The 16,140-nt window shown below is 50.1% G+C and overlaps 1 protein-coding gene across 9 annotated transcripts in view; it reads left to right on the forward strand.

The window, feature by feature from the left end:
• Window positions 1-15,811, forward strand: part of MFN2 (mitofusin 2) — a 31,181-nt gene extending 15,370 nt beyond the window's left edge. For all 9 annotated transcript variants that reach the window (XM_037729811.1, XM_037729820.1, XM_037729840.1 and 6 more), the window contains 13 exons: window positions 456-564; window positions 674-781; window positions 3,489-3,642; window positions 3,856-3,923; window positions 4,058-4,179; window positions 5,745-5,871; window positions 6,228-6,332; window positions 6,458-6,560; window positions 7,351-7,571; window positions 8,226-8,381; window positions 8,752-8,948; window positions 11,931-12,065; window positions 13,805-15,811. In XM_037729811.1, the coding sequence (XP_037585739.1) occupies window positions 456-564; window positions 674-781; window positions 3,489-3,642; window positions 3,856-3,923; window positions 4,058-4,179; window positions 5,745-5,871; window positions 6,228-6,332; window positions 6,458-6,560; window positions 7,351-7,571; window positions 8,226-8,381; window positions 8,752-8,948; window positions 11,931-12,065; window positions 13,805-13,874 (1,675 nt within the window). In that variant the 3' untranslated portion in view covers window positions 13,875-15,811. The remainder of the gene's footprint in view (window positions 1-455; window positions 565-673; window positions 782-3,488; window positions 3,643-3,855; window positions 3,924-4,057; window positions 4,180-5,744; window positions 5,872-6,227; window positions 6,333-6,457; window positions 6,561-7,350; window positions 7,572-8,225; window positions 8,382-8,751; window positions 8,949-11,930; window positions 12,066-13,804) is intronic.
• Window positions 15,812-16,140: the final 329 nt, after the last annotated feature.

The raw sequence follows: 16,140 nt of genomic DNA on the forward strand, positions 1-16,140 counted from the left end.
GGTTCTCAACCTCAGCCCAGTGCCAGCACGTGTACTAGGGGTGGGGAGTTGTGGTGGAGTCAGAGGTGTATTTTATTTCTCTTGAAGAAACACTTTGCCTTGGCTTTGTGGTCAAGTTATAGCTATACCAAGAAGTACAGTATTGTAGTGTTTACCTGGCCTCACATCAAGTCACAACTTCATCTTAATTGTATATTATCTTTAAAGTAGAACTATAAATAATTCTGTTTTTATAAAAGCAATAGATGTATGTGCTTACAAACACTCATTTCCAGGCAATCTGGAAGGATATGAAATGGAAAGTAAAAACTGGTTATGACAGCCAGGCCTGATTTCTCTCCCCTCCCTGGCTTTCTTCTCTGTGGCCTGTCTGCCTCACAAGTCCCCAGTGTGTTTTCAGGAAGAGTAGGGCTCCTGCTCTGCCTGATGATTTGGTTTGCCCCTGTCACTTTTAGCCCTGGTATTGATGTCACCACAGAGCTGGACAGCTGGATTGACAAGTTTTGTCTGGATGCTGATGTGTTTGTGCTGGTGGCCAACTCAGAGTCTACCCTGATGCAGACGGTAACTCCCCCTTGGCCTTCTCCCAAGCTCCCAGCACCCCCTGGGCAGGTAGCTGACGGGGCCTTGGCTGTCAAGCGCCTGCTCCACTGAGGTCTTACCCTTTATCTAGGAAAAACACTTCTTCCACAAAGTGAGCGAGCGTCTCTCCCGGCCAAACATCTTCATCCTGAACAACCGCTGGGATGCATCTGCCTCGGAGCCTGAGTACATGGAGGAGGTTAGCACCTCTGTTTGGCAGTTTGGGGATTGCCACCCTGAGGGAGCACTGCCTGCCACTGGGGCCACTTCATGCACTCCTGGATCAAGTGACTTCCTGAACTAATTTTATTGCCAAAGAATTCTCCAGATACTCTTCTATGGTATCTTCTGGTAGCCTTCCTTCTCTCCCATCCACTTTGCTGGATGCACCCCGTCTTCAAGCCACTCTCCCCTAGGTCTAAAGGATCCCTGCTGCATTAGTGCATCTTTGGGGCCAGTGCTCAGTTTGGTTTTTGAGGAATTAATACGGAACAGGCTCAGCTCTAGGGAGGCCTCTGGGAAAGAGGCTGGAAAGAGGAGTGAAGAACTGGTTCTTACTGGTGACTCAGCTCTTAGCTATTTACTTATTTATTTAGAGATGGGGTTATGAGGCTAGCTGATTTTTGTATTTTTGGTAGAGACAGGGTTTTCCCATGTTGCCCACACTGTTCCTGAACACCTGGGCTCAAGTGATCCATCCGCCTTAGCCTCCCAAAATGCTGGGATTACAGGCATGAGCCACCACATCTGGCCTCACAACTCTTTATATGTGTGAAATGAAAGACAGAGGGGGTAACAAACTGGGCATGGTGATGTACACCTATAGGCTGAGAGAGGATCCCTTGAGACCAGGAATTTGAAACCACCCTGGGCAATGTAGCAAAACGCCATCTCCAAAAAAACAAGGGCAATAGATAATACAGTAATATGGGATGATAAAATATGCAGCTGCAGTCGCTAGGCTGGAGTCCAAATTCCTTTATTTATTTTTTTTTTTGAGAAGGAGTTTTACTCTTGTTGCCCAGGCTGGAGTGCAACGGTGTGACCTCTGCCTCCTGGGTTCAAGGAATTCTCCTGCCTCAGCCTCCCTAGTAGCTGGGATTACAAGTGCCTGCCACCATGCCTGGCTAATTTTTCTGTTTTTAATAGAGATGGATTTCACCGTGTTGGCCAGGCTGGTCTCGAACTCCTGACCTCAGGTGATCCATCTGCCTCGGCCTCCCAAAGTGCTGGGATTACAGGCGTGATCCATTGTGCCTGGCCTGGGGTCCAAATTCTGACTGACACTAGACAGTGTGGCTTTGGTAGATTCCTTGACCCTTCTGGTAATCCAGTTTCCTCACCAGTGTGATGATATGATAAATAGACTTCTTGAGAGGATGAAATCAGTTAAAAACGCCTGACACGTGATAGGTGTCTACAAGAGGTTATTACATTTTATCGGTAGAACCCTAGGATGTCAGAACCAGGAGAGGTTTTCTAGTGATGCCCACTCCTTTTGTAAACAGTGCCCCAGGAGTGCACAGCTCATCCGATTATAGTTCCCAGATTTAAGTTTCTTGCCCCAGGGTTCCTTTCCTTCCAAGGCACCAAAGTAAGGCACTATATAGGCTTAACAAGAGGCAGTCTGGGCACATTTAAGCATTTCTGCTTGTATATCATAAAATATCTTTGTCAGGCTCCACGCCAAGTAACTCCCATGCATTGGCCTGGGAAACTTAGTAGCAAGAGAGCAGAATAGTGGGAGACATTGCACTGTGTATGTGTTTGTACCTTTGGCTGTTGAGCCATGTGAATGTATTGCCTCTTCTTTTTTCTTCTCACTCTGTCGCCCAAGCTGGAGTGCAGTAGTGCCGTCTTGGCTCACTGCAACCTCCGCCTCCAGGTTCAAGCGATTCTCCTGCCTCAGCCTCCTGAGTAGCTGGGATTACAGGCGCATGCCACCATGCCTGGTTAATTTTTTTGTATTTTTAGTAGAGATGGGGTTTCACCATGTGGGCCAGACTGGTCTTGAACTCCTGACCTCAAGTGATCCACCTGCTTTTGCCTCCCAAAGTGCTGGGATTACAGGCATGAGCCATGCTCAGCCTCTTATTACCTATTCTTTTTTTTTTTTTTGAGATGGAGTCTCACTCTGTAACCCAGGCTAGAGTGCAATGGTGTAGTCTCAGCTCACTGCAACCTCCGCCTCCTGGGTTCAGGCAGTTCTTCCGCCTCAGTCTCCCGAGTAGCTGGGACTGCAGGCGTGTGCCACCATACCTGGCTAATTTTTGTTTTTAGTAGAGATGGTGTTTCACTGTGTTGGCCAGGCTGGTCTCAAACTCCTGATCTCTTGATCCGCCTGCCTCAGCCTCCCAAAGTACTGGGATTACAGGCGTGAACCACAGCACCTGGCCTTATTACTTACTTACTTACTTATTTATTTTTTGAGATGGAGTTGTGTCACCCAGGCTGGAGTGGAATGGCATGATCTTGGCTCACTGCAACCTCTGCCTCCCAGGTTCAAGCGATTCTCCTGCCTCAGCCTCCCAAGTAGCTGGGATTACAGGCATGAGCCACTGTGCCTGGCACCTTTTTTTTTTTTTGAGATAGAGCCTTGCTCTGTCACCCAGGCTAGATTGCAGTGGCACTATCTCAGCTCACTGCAACCTCTGCTTCCTGGGTTCAAGCGATTCTCCTGTCTCAGCCTCCTGAGTAGCTGGGATTACAGGCGCCTGCCACTGTGCCTGGCTAATTTTTGTATTTTAGTAGAGACGGGGTTTCACTATCTTGGTCAGGCTGATCTCAAACTCCTGACCTCATGAGTCACCGTGCCCGGCCCTGGCACCTATTCTTTTAATAAAAGAGGCAGGTGGGGGCTGTGGGGCCACCTGCACCCACTCTGGACACATTTGTTTGGGCTCCAGGTGCGGCGGCAGCATATGGAGCGTTGTACCAGCTTCCTGGTGGATGAGCTGGGCGTGGTGGATCGATCCCAGGCTGGGGACCGCATCTTCTTTGTGTCTGCCAAGGAGGTGCTTAATGCCAGGATTCAGAAAGCCCAGGGCATGCCTGAAGCAGGTAATGATCAGAACAGATGTCCTCCTTTTCCCTGATGTTTGAGACATTTTGTCTTGTGCTGACTCTATCAGTAGAAAATCCTTCTGAGAAGGGGATGCTGAGAATAGCAGAGTGAGAGGCTCTTGCTCTTCAGCCAGTGGCTTGGTTTCTGGAGATTCTATCATTTTCCTCTGCTGCCGTTATTTTTGGACTAATGCAGTACAATTCTCCTAGGGGGCGCTCTTGCAGAAGGCTTTCAAGTGAGGATGTTTGAGTTTCAGAATTTTGAGAGGAGATTTGAGGTGAGTCCTTTGATTCTGGTGTCTGGCCATTATGTGCCTCCCCAGCTCCCACTGGCTATGTCCCTGGCAGTGAAAGCCAGCGTCTGCCCTTTGACTGTAGCCCCCGCCTCCCTTGGTGCCTCTGTGTGTTCTAGGAGTGCATCTCCCAGTCGGCAGTGAAGACCAAGTTTGAGCAGCACACTGTCCGGGCCAAGCAGATTGCAGAGGCGGTTCGACTCATCATGGACTCGCTGCACGTGGCGGCTCGGGAGCAGCAGTAAGAGTCCAAGACGCCAGATAGGTGGCACGTGCTGCTGAAATGAGGGTGCTCTACCCCTGCTCTGGGCAGTTAGGCAGGGCTGAGTCTCCGGGCTCCCATCCAGGACCCTTTCCCTGGCCACCAGACCATGTTAAAGCCACATAGACAGCCTGGTGAGGAGGGCGGCTGGGTGCTTGATCACCCCACCTGGTCTGTGCCGCATGATCCCCTGTGTTGGAGGCCTTGGCCCATGCCCTGCTGAGCTCTGCAGCCATTCTCAGAGCTTGAACACATTATTAAAAACAACATTCCAGCCAGGAGCAGTAGCTCACACCTGTGATCTCAACACTTTGGGCGACTGAGGCAGGAGGACTGCTTGAGGCCAGGAGTTTGAGTCCAGCCCAGATAACATAGTTATCTCTACAGAAATTTTAAAAATCAGCTGGGCATCGTGGTGCACACTTATACTTCCAGCTACTTGGGAGGCTGAGTCAGGAGGATTGCCTGAGCCCAGGAGTTCAAGGTTCTAATAAGCTGTGATCACACCACTGCACTCCAGCCTGGGCAACAGAGTGAGACCCTGTCACTAAAGAATAATACAAAAACATCTTGCTTCTGTCACACAGAATTGACTTTCTCAATTGTTTATGTGAAGTTAAAAAAAAAGTTCAGTGCCCTTTTGATTCATTTACACTTGTCCCAGTGTCACTCTGCTCTGAGGCACCATAATTGTGAATTTACATAGTCCTATCACCCATTCAAACAGCACTTTTTACATAAATGCCGAAGAATGTGTAAGGTTTTTACGTGCTTCAGACGTACAGACGTGGCATCGCACGATCTGTCACGGTACCTGACTTGTCTTTCCACTCAACATTGCTTTTCTCTTTATCCTTGTTAGTACGTGTAATTTGACTTTCTGAGTAACTGCTATAGTATATTCCATTGTGAATATGCCTCATTTTCCTATGGATGGAATTTTAGATTTTTTTGTTTTGTTTTGTTATTGTAAACCCTGCTACAGTGGACATCTGTTCATGTGTCCCCTTGTGCAGCTTTGTAAGTCTTCCTGGGGCGAATTCCTAGCAGCATAGTGATTCTGTCTTAGGGTACATGCGTTTCAAGTTTTAGTCAGTTTTACTTGATTGCTCTCCACAACAGCTGTACCTGTTCATTGCATGACCAGTGCTGTCCACAGGCTTTCCATTTCCTCAGCTCTCACCAGAACGTCAGGCCTGGCCATTTTTGCCAGGACTTGGTGCCCTTAAAAATCTCATTTCTGTGATTACTAGTGAGGTGAGCTTTTCCCCTATATTAATTGGCAGAATTTGTTTAAACCCCCTTAAAGCACCCTCCCTGCTCTGTCGCCACCGCCTCTTCCACATGGAAGACTGAAGAGTGCGTAGTTGGCTGCAGGGTCCCCCTCCCACCTGGGAAGGGGAAGGCCATGCCCCTGGGCAGATGTGTGCAGCCCTGCCACGCAAGATAGCGGGTGGGGCGGTGTGGGCTTTCTGGCATCCCCTCTTGCTCCTCTGCCTGGGTCAGGCAGGAACATGGATTTTTCACCAGTACTCTGCTTTCAGGGTTTACTGTGAGGAAATGCGTGAAGAGCGGCAAGACCGGCTGAAATTTATCGACAAACAGCTGGAACTCTTGGCTCAGGACTATAAACTACGAATTAAGCAGATTACAGAGGAGGTGGAGAGACAGGTGAGCAATGAGGAGGAAGCATTTTGAGGGGACTTGGACTCCGAGTAGAGTCCAGAAGAAAGCAGACATCCTCCTCTTAGGAGCTTCTCAGCCTTCCAGAAGGAAGTTATGGCCCTGCTTCAAGAATAGAGCTGCCTTTTGGGTTCTGCTGTGGGGTTGTGGGATGCTGGGCATGTTCCCCCTCCTCTGGACCTCTACGGATCATGTGGGCATTTGATCAGGTTTTAATTCCATAGAGGAGCGGAAGAGACTGCTGGTGTGAGGAAGGATGTGCCCTCTGGTAAGGATCTCCTGGTGCTGCAAGACTGAACCATGGTCTTCCTTGATACTTAACAGTGTGCTTCCTTTTGCTGTAGGTGTCGACGGCAATGGCCGAGGAGATCAGGCGCCTCTCTGTGTTGGTGGATGATTACCAGATGGATTTCCACCCTTCTCCGGTAGTCCTCAAAGTTTATAAGAATGTGAGTCATGGAGCAACAGGTCCTCTTGGCAGGGGCCCCAAAAGTGATTCAGCCCCTGCTGGTGCATGTGGCATGAAGGGAATTTTGATGGGATGCTTCTCTTAACCTCCCTCTTCTGGTGGCAGGAACTGCACCGCCACATAGAGGAAGGACTGGGCCGAAACATGTCTGACCGTTGCTCCACGGCCATCACCAACTCCCTGCAGACCATGCAGCAGGACATGATAGGTTAGTGTCTAGGGGAACTTGGGACTTGTGGCCCTGGGCTGCCCAGAGATCGGATTTGGAGGCCAATCTAAAGAAATTAGGACTTTCCTTATCTGTCAGCCTGTCATGATGATTCAACTCAATACCTTCAGGTTCTGGGTACATGTTGTGAACTCATTCTTGTTTGTTTTTTGAGACAGAGTCTCACTCTGTAACCCAGGCTGGAGTGCGGTGGCATGATCTTGGCTCACTGTGACCTCTGCCACCTAGGTTCAAGTGATTCTTCTGCCTCAGCCTCCCGAGTAGCTGGGACTACAGGCATGTACCACTTATACCTGGATAATTTTTTTGTATTTTTAGAAGAGATGGGGTTTCACCTTGTTGGCCATGCTGGTCTTGAACTCCTGACTTCAAGTGATCTACCTGCCTCAGCCTCCGAGAGTGCTGAAATTAACAAGCATGAGCCACCAAGCCTGGCCTTGTGAACTCATTCTGTACACAGGGCTGGGGAGCCCATCTTGTGCTACCACATGGGTCTATCCTAGGCTGAGAATTGGGCCTGCTCCTTTAAGTTCATGTGAGGCATAAGCATTAGCAGGTATGGCATCTTGAGTCCACACTTGAGCTAGGGAGAGCTGGCCTCAAGTGAGGCATGCTCAGTCTCACGGGGCAACTTGCCTGGGGTGTGGTTCCCAGGCAAAGCTGTTCGGCATCCCTGGCAGTAGCTAGTGGAGTCCTGGCCCCAAGGCTTGGCGCTGCTGTGGTGCAGGGCTGAGCTGATAAGCTTTTCCCCCATTTCTCTACCTGACAGATGGCTTGAAACCCCTCCTTCCCGTGTCTGTGCGGAGTCAGATAGACATGCTGGTTCCGCGCCAGTGCTTCTCCCTCAACTATGACCTGAACTGTGACAAGCTGTGTGCTGACTTTCAGGAAGACATTGAGTTCCATTTCTCTCTCGGATGGACCATGCTGGTGAATAGGTTCCTGGGCCCCAAGAACAGCCGTCGGGCCTTGATGGGCTACAATGACCAGGCAAGCAAAGTTCCTTACCTCAGGGGCATTGTGGGAGGTCAGTGTGTACCCCGCCTTCAGACACAGGAACCATTCTAAACGGGGCTCCCTAAGGTCAGCAGCTGTGTGGGGTGCGCCCCCCCATAGTACACCACAATCAGAATGTTAGCTACTGATTGACCTGGATTTGTTCTAAGCGGTAATATTTGTGAGGTGACAGATGCTAGTATTTTTTTCTAATACACATTAAAGTATGTAGCTATTAAAAATAGATGACTTTAAAAATAACCACCTACACATAACTATTTTAAAATTCCAATTTTAAAAACATTCATCTCTAAACCACTTGAGTTGTCACACGTACTGCCCTCTGTACACAACCCATGCTCAGGGAAGCTGCCAGGTAGGCCAGGATGGCTCCTGCTCACACTGTGCACGTCCCGTGGTGTCGCCTGAGGGTTGGCAGGTCCACTGGGAAGCTCCACACCTTTTCCACATGTGACGCTACTTTTCCCCTTTTTGCCTTTTAGAAATGGAAGACCTACTCTGTATGTCCCTGTTTCCCAGACTAGGGCATCACTGAGAATGCCCTAGTCTGAGGAACAGGGACACACAGAATGTGTGAATGAGAGACTCACCACATCCCCCTCACACCTCTTGTCTTTCTTTCCTCAGGTTCAGCGTCCCATCCCTCTGACGCCAGCCAACCCCAGCATGCCCCCACTGCCACAGGGCTCACTCACCCAAGAGGAGCTCATGGTTTCCATGGTTACCGGCCTGGCCTCCCTGACATCCAGGACCTCCATGGGCATTCTCGTTGTTGGAGGAGTGGTCAGTGAGCAGTTCTGCTTGGGAAGGTGGGGAGGAGGGCAGGTGGGCAGGGCCTGAGGGCTAGTTCTGGTAATGACCCCTGCATTAGCCACACACACCACAGTCCGATACATACTTTCTCTTTCAGTGACTTTTCACTGTGATCGCATAGGGAGTGCTTACTCCCTCACTGTTTCCCTCACATCCCTCTGGAGATGGTCCCAGTCTTTCCGGCCTCGGTGGGATCAAAGGAGACACTGAGAGAGGAACTCAGAGTAGAAACATGAAGACTCCTTGGCTGGAGCCCTTTAGATGGCACTGGTAGTGATGGGCCCCAAAGGAGGGTGGATCACAGAGAGGCTGCACTCCAGGGTGACCATGTGTTCTGCAGGTGTGGAAGGCGGTGGGCTGGCGGCTCATCGCCCTCTCGTTTGGGCTCTATGGCCTCCTCTACGTCTATGAGCGTCTGACTTGGACCACTAAGGCCAAAGAGAGGGCTTTCAAGCGCCAGTTTGTGGAGCATGCCAGTGAGAAGCTGCAGCTGGTCATCAGCTACACTGGCTCCAACTGTAGCCACCAAGTCCAACAGTGAGTGGCCCCTCGGACCCCAGCAGGGGACTTCCTTTAGGCAGGGTCAGCCCCATCCCCCTTCCCCATCTCTCTTCAAACTGACCTGGAAGCCACTGGGTCCTGAGCATCGTAGACCCTGGGCCTTCAGGGGTGCAGGGCCAGCTTTGAGGCCAGTGATGGGGAGAGGGGTCTCCCAGGGACACCTTGTGTCTTGGGCTGGGACTAGGTAGGCCTCTGGGCCCCTTGAGGAGGAAGAAATGGGAAGGCAAGAGATATTTATAAAATGTAAGAGTTTCAGGGGTTGCTCTGAAGAGCTTGAGCTGTGGATGTAGCTTTGAAGTTTTCTTTTTTTTTTTTTTTAAAAGATGGGGTTTTACCACGATGGCCAGGCTGGTCTTGAACTCCTGACCTCAGATGATCTACCCACCTCGGCCTCCCAAAGTGCTAGGATTACAGGTGTGAGCCACCGCACCCGGCCGACACTTATCTTAATAGTTCTGGGCCTGGGAATTTATTGCAGGATAATTTTTCAACATTTGTGCTGCTCGGGCTGCCTTGAGTGAGTCCGCCTGCCTCCCAGAGCTCACCTTAGCTGAAGTAGGGGCACACAGGTGGAGCAGAGGTGGCCCTTTAAGGTTCTTTGAGACACTAGCAGAAGCTGTCTGCTTTCAAGCAGTTGTTTGGAGTCACAAGCTGGCTAGGTACCAGGAAGCCCTCTCCCAGCAGCTCTGGGAACAAATATGAAAGTCCCAGGCCGGGAGTGAATCCCAAATGCCCCATGCAGAGTCTGGGATTGAAGCTTCCGTGGGATTTCCCACTGTTCTGACGTGAGCTCACAGGGGTGGGAGCAGCCAGGCAACCCCAGTGGCCCCAGTGCCTCTGTCTGCCAAGAACTCACACTGATGAAATGTCCACCCGTGATCCCTTCCAGGAATCCAGACTGGGAAGGTCTGTTTTTCTGCCATTCCCTTATCCGAATTGAAATCGCTTAGCAATGGACGGATCTGCATGGCCCCATCCTCACACACCTGGATAATGTAAGCTCCGCATAGTGGAGAAATCAGACCGCGCAAACAAATAGGTTGACAGATGGTCACAGGGCACGAAAGCTAGACGTAAAATTCCTTACTTAGCTAGAATTTTCTACAGGCTCTTCTCCTGGAGACCCAGGGGGAGAACTCAAGGATGTCCTGGGCTTTTGCTCTCCCCCACGCCGTCCCTGATTTTCCAGTCTCCCTTGCAGCTCTGCCCTCCTCTGGGTCACAACAACTTTTCCCTGAAGCAGGTCCTCACAGCACGCCTGCACCGCTCTATTGTCCACATAGCTGGGCCTCAGCGCCTTCTGCTCCCTACGCTTCCTCCTTGGCCTTCACTGAAGCCACAAGTCGCGTTTCTAGAGCAAGTGCCCTGGGTGGAGAGGGAGGCCCCTTTCGGCATGGACAAAGGCTTGGCAGAATCTCACCAAGCTCTCCCTTCACTGGACGAGGAACCAGTAAGGGTGGAGTAAAGTTGGTCAAATCCCAGGTCCACCTCCTCCTAGTTGTGTTACCTTGAGTGAGTGACTCAGGCTTTCTGATTCTAAGTCCTCTTATCTATAAAGGAGAGAAACACAGTCTTTTTTGAGAGCATGAAATGAGGTCTATGGAAACCTGCCTGGCACCAAAGAGGCAGAGGAAAAGATCAAAGGTGATTATTGTCAGTGGTTATTACGCAAGGATTTATGAGACCCTTTTATACCAAAATCTAAGTATTCTTGGACCTCTTAGCCTGACCATAGGGAGCTCTCAAGGATGAAACATTGCCCCAGGAATATGCCTGCTGGACAGTGATCCAACAGCTTTTATTACACACTCTGCATGCACACCCACACACAGACGTGTCTATATACACACACACAACACATCCCAACACACACATTCCACACTCACACCCACGCACAGACACGCCCACACACACAACACATCCCAACACACACATTCCACACTCAGACCCACACAGACATGTCTATATACACACACACAACACATCCCAACACACACATTCCACACTCAGACCCACACAGACACGCCCACACACACACACAACACATCCCCAACACACACATTCCACACTCAAACCCACACACAGACACGCCAACACACACAGACATCCCCAACACACACATTTCACACTCAAACCCACACACAGACACGCCCACACACACACATCTCCAACACACACATTCCACACTCAAATCCACACACACACACGCACACACACACACAACACATCCCCAACACACACATTCCACACTCAGACCCACACACAGACATGCCCACACACACACAACACATCCCCAACACACACATTTCACACTCAAACCCACACACAGACACGCCCACACACACAACACATCCCCAACACACACATTCCACACTCAGACGCACACACAGACACGCCCACACACACAACACANTTCATGCACATCTTGGGTCAGGTGGGAATCTATTGCTCAATCTGGAGTGACTGGCATCTGTCATGCTAGTATTACTCAGTATATATCACGAATATGCTCACTTCCTTTTTTTTATTGTGAGTGGTGGACTCTTTGCTCTAGACATTTTGTACCTAATTTACGTATTTCTCTGACTCTTTGAGATAGATGTTGTCTTACAGGCATCTCTTTTTTCAAAATGAGGAAACTGATATTTGAAAAATAGTCACATGTCCCCTGCCACTTGGCTGATAAGCAGCAGAGTCAGGATCTCTTGTGCCCAAACCATGGTGCACTGCTCTGTGCTGTTGATTCTCAGGCCATGGTGATATTGAATGTGTTTGGTTGTTATGATTATTCACAGTCTCAGCAGAGGGTAGGAGATTCTGCCAAACCAGGGCTGGCTCAGAGCAGAGCTGCTGTCAGGGATATAGTTGGGCCCAGCTGCTCCCCACTCTGGGTGGGTTAAGCCACCAGTGGCATCTTGCTCCACACACCCTAATTGATCCCTTCTCTCTCCTCGCCAGGGAACTGTCTGGGACCTTTGCTCATCTGTGTCAGCAAGTTGACGTCACCCGGGAGAACCTGGAGCAGGAAATTGCCGCCATGAACAAGAAAATTGAGGTTCTTGATTCACTTCAGAGCAAAGCAAAGCTGCTCAGGTGAGGCTGGGCTGGGTGGCCAGAGGTGAGGGCTTCGGGGTGCAGCCCACGCACACTGGGACTCAGCTGCTGGTCTTGTGTCTTGGGCGTGGACACAAATCTCTTTGGTGGGGGTTTAGCTCATTGGTATTAGATGTGTACCACATACCTGATGGGTGCCAGAAGGTGCTGGTGCTGGAGGCTCAACATGACAGTGTCACTGCCCACAAGGCACTTGCAGTTGATGGCAAGTACATACAATGGCATCACAGTACTGCGAGATTGCAGTTCACAGTACCCTGTGCTGAACCTCAGGGCATGCAGCGCTTTATGTGTGCTATTTCACTCAGTCTTCCATATCCCTCCATTTCATACATAGAAAAATTGGGGAACACCAGGCGTGATGGCTCACACCTGTAATCCCAGCACTTTGGGAGGTCAAGGCAGGTGGATCACCTGAGGTTAGGAGTTCGAGACCAGCTTGACCAACATGGAGAAACCCCATCTCTACGAAAAATACAAAATTAGCCAGGTGTAGTGGTACATGCCTGTAATCCCAGCCACTCAGGAGGCTGAGGCAGGAGAATTGCTTGAACTTGGGAGGCGGAGGTTGCAGTGAGCCGAGATCGCGCCATTGCACTCCAGCCTGGGCAACAAGAGCAAAACTCTGTCTCAAAAAAAGAAAAAATTAGGGAACTTGTCTGACATCTCAGAAAATGGCCAGGCTAGGAGGGGAGCCCAGGTGTGCTTGGCTGCAGCAGCCCTTGCATGCTGATTCTCCTTATACCTGCTGCTCTTTGGACCCATGAAAAGGGCATAGCCTCCCATTTACCCACAGAGAAGCTGTTTACCTGGCTGGGGACTGGCAGAGCTGGGATTGGAACTCAGATCTCCATGGGGTCTCTGTGGAGCTATCATTAACAGTTTGCTGGAAAGAGCATCAGTTTGAGGAGTCTGGAGTCACAGGTTCTCTCCAGCCACTCATGTTTGGCCCAAGCTCTTAACTCTCCTATTTCTCATTATTTTCATCTGTAAAATGGGAGTAACATTTTGTGACACAACTGCATGATTGAATATAAAAGTGCCCTGTAGAAACCGTCGGCCTGCCCAGAGCATGATAGCATCAGCACAAGGGGACCCTGCAGAAACCCTCGGCCTGCCCAGCCCATGATAACATCAGCACATGGGGACCCTGCACTTCCTGCCCTCGCCCCTGACGTCAGAGCCTGCAGGGTGCAGAGCCAGAGGGGAGCTGCATCAGAGGGTGTCAGCTCTAATCTCACCAGATCAGTGGGCTTTCCTTGCCCTTGACTGCGGATATGGGCCCCTCCACCCCCACCTGGGGACAGCTGCTTCCCAGGGACACACTGCTCGCCCTCTTGGGACTCTCAGGGAGGGGGGATGGGGGAAACTGCTGATTGTCAGCCACGGTGACACGGTTGAACCTGAAAAGGGTCTCCTGTTAGCACCTCAACCCCTTGCTTGACAAGCAGAAACTGAGTTCCTGATAGCTCAGGGACTTGTACATGGTCCTGGGTGAAGCAGATACAGGGCTTGAGAATCAGAAAAGCCTGACTTGCGGCTCCCTGGCTTATTAACCCCTCTGGGCCTTTTTTTTTCCCATTTGTGAAACGGGGATAAACATGATTGTTGGAGGGTTACATGAGGGTACGTGGCAAGTGTCCTTAGAATAGTGCCTGGTGGGTAGTCCTAAAACTGTCATCAGCTATCATGGTTACAAAAGAACCATTTGTTTGCAGGAATAAAGCTGGTTGGTTGGACAGTGAGCTCAATATGTTCACACATCAGTACCTGCAGCCCAGCAGATAGTGGGCACCTGAGGCGGAGCCTGTGTGGAGGGGGTGTGCTGCCAGCCCTGCCTGCCGTGTGGGCTCCCCCAGAGGCACGTGTGGCGCCTGCCACTGGCCACCGCCAAGAGAATGAAGCACCCAGTCTCGTGCTGTTTTGAGCCCTCCAGCACTAGTTATTTTCCCCCTCCTTTGCCTGCTGTTGCAGGAAGATCTGGCTAATACCCCTAAAGGATGCTTTCAGCAACAACTATGGACAGCATGGTACCAAGGAGTTGAGGCTTTTTCCAGCTTTATCGGGTTCATTCGATTGCTTGATAAGGCCTTAGGATCTCAGCATTGCACAGTGCCTCATGGAAGCCTTCAAGGGTATCAGGCAGACACCCCCACCTTCCTCCAGCCTGTGCACACCTGCCCTCCTTGCAGCCCATCACACCTGCAGGTATAAGGGATGATTGGATTTTCTTCAGAGAAGCATCAGAAATAGTTCCAGAGTCTGTCCCAGAGGACTATGGCTTGTGTCTGTCTCATCTGTTGGCTCACTGCTTCATCCCGTTCACAGCCTCACAGGCACGTCTTGGTGGCGAGGCTCAGTTACCCCTGGACTTAGGCTGACGTGGGCCCTGTACTGGGAGGGGTAGAAAGGGCGCTGCAAGGAAGCTGGAGGAATGCGGGTAGCTCAGAGGAGAGGGCTGTTAGATGTGTGGGGAGCAGGTGGAGCAGATGGTGGTCACTGGGACAAGGAGGGACTTGGCTTCTCTTCTCATCATTGTGTCCCTTGCTTTAGCGTCAGTCCTGGACTTGTGTAGGCCTGTTTTGTGTAGATCTGTTTTGGAAGATGGCTTGGTCCAGGTGGTTGAAGGATGTAGTGGAAGGAAGGATGGTGGAAGGTGGGGACTATGGTGGCTGGCTGAGGGGAGTGGACCCCACACAGGACACCTGGAGAATGGGCTGTCCACTTGGCCTCGTCCTGCGAGGGGCTCATGGGCCTGAGAGCCCCCACCTACTAGGCTTGATTGCATTCCTGTTGTGGCCCTTAAGAGACATGTCTTCACTCCCCTCCCCTACCTTGCCCCAAGTCCCTTAGACTAAATTTCCTATGCCAGTGACTGCAGTTGGCCAAGGGACAATGTGGAAAACCAGCACCCATCCTCCCACCCTCCCTGATCCCCAAAACCTTCGACTGACCCCCTTGTCCTTATGTTGATGTTGAGTTTTGGGATTGTTACTGGTTGAGATGGGAGCAGATGCCTGTCACCAGGGTGTTGACTGTGTGCGAAAAGCAGTCTGGGTGACAAATCCTGTCTGGCACAAGTTGGAGCTTCCTAGAAATAAGCAACACCTCTCCCAAAAAGCAGCCAGCAGGGAAGGGGCCAGCAGCCCAGCCATCACTTGTCTCTGGGGAAGTGAGTTGGTTGGTGGCCACATCACAGGTGATGTCCTGCTCACATACCTGCTGGTACTTAAAGCCCTCAGTCTGCCCTGTTGTGTGGGGTGAAGTGATGGACTCTGCCAGGTGGATGTGCTGTGGGTGGATGTCCCTGGGTGTGTGCCAGGCCTGGATGGACAAGGGTCATTCACTTCACAGCATGTCAGAAAAAATCAGTGTCACACAATTGCAATGGATTTTGTGCTCTTTTTGGGGAAAAAAAAATTCTTTAGAATAAACATGAGTTTTTTCAATGTTGCCCCTAGGGAATAAATGAAATTTTGAGTTTCTTCAGTAAGTAAAATTAAATTTATACCACTGAGGAAGAGACTCTTTCTGAAAGAAGTATGGCCAAAAGCACTTTAATGCTGCTAACTTTGTTCTGTTTTTATGTTCATTTGCTGGAGCACAAGACGTGCTGACACAGTGAGTTTTCTCTGATGTATTCAAGGTGATGTATTTGCCTGAGTTACTCCTGTATCATTGCTCATAATATTAGAAACTAAAATAAAACCTAGTTGGAAACCCTTTATGAGCTCTCTGTCTTTTTGGGTTACTGTTATTGTACAAACTCCTCTTTGACATGACCAGCTGTATTCTCAAATGACCTTCACTTCAGGGGAAGTTCCCATTATAATCTGCCTCCTTATTCTTGGAAGGAATTAGATACTTTCAAATGAACAAATGGTGTAACTGATCTTTAAGGATCAGGAAATTGAGACTGATTTCTTAACAGATTTCTCTGTAACTCCAGACCATTTTTCACTAAAAAGTAAATGACTCACTCTTCCATCCTGCTTTGCCTTCTGAGAATTTGGTTGCGACTTTTTTTTTTTTTTCTTTTTTTTTTAAGGGTCCT

Source organism: Cebus imitator, unplaced genomic scaffold (assembly GCF_001604975.1).
Source record: "Cebus imitator isolate Cc_AM_T3 unplaced genomic scaffold, Cebus_imitator-1.0 Scaffold15, whole genome shotgun sequence".
NCBI lineage: Eukaryota > Metazoa > Chordata > Mammalia > Primates > Cebidae > Cebus > Cebus imitator.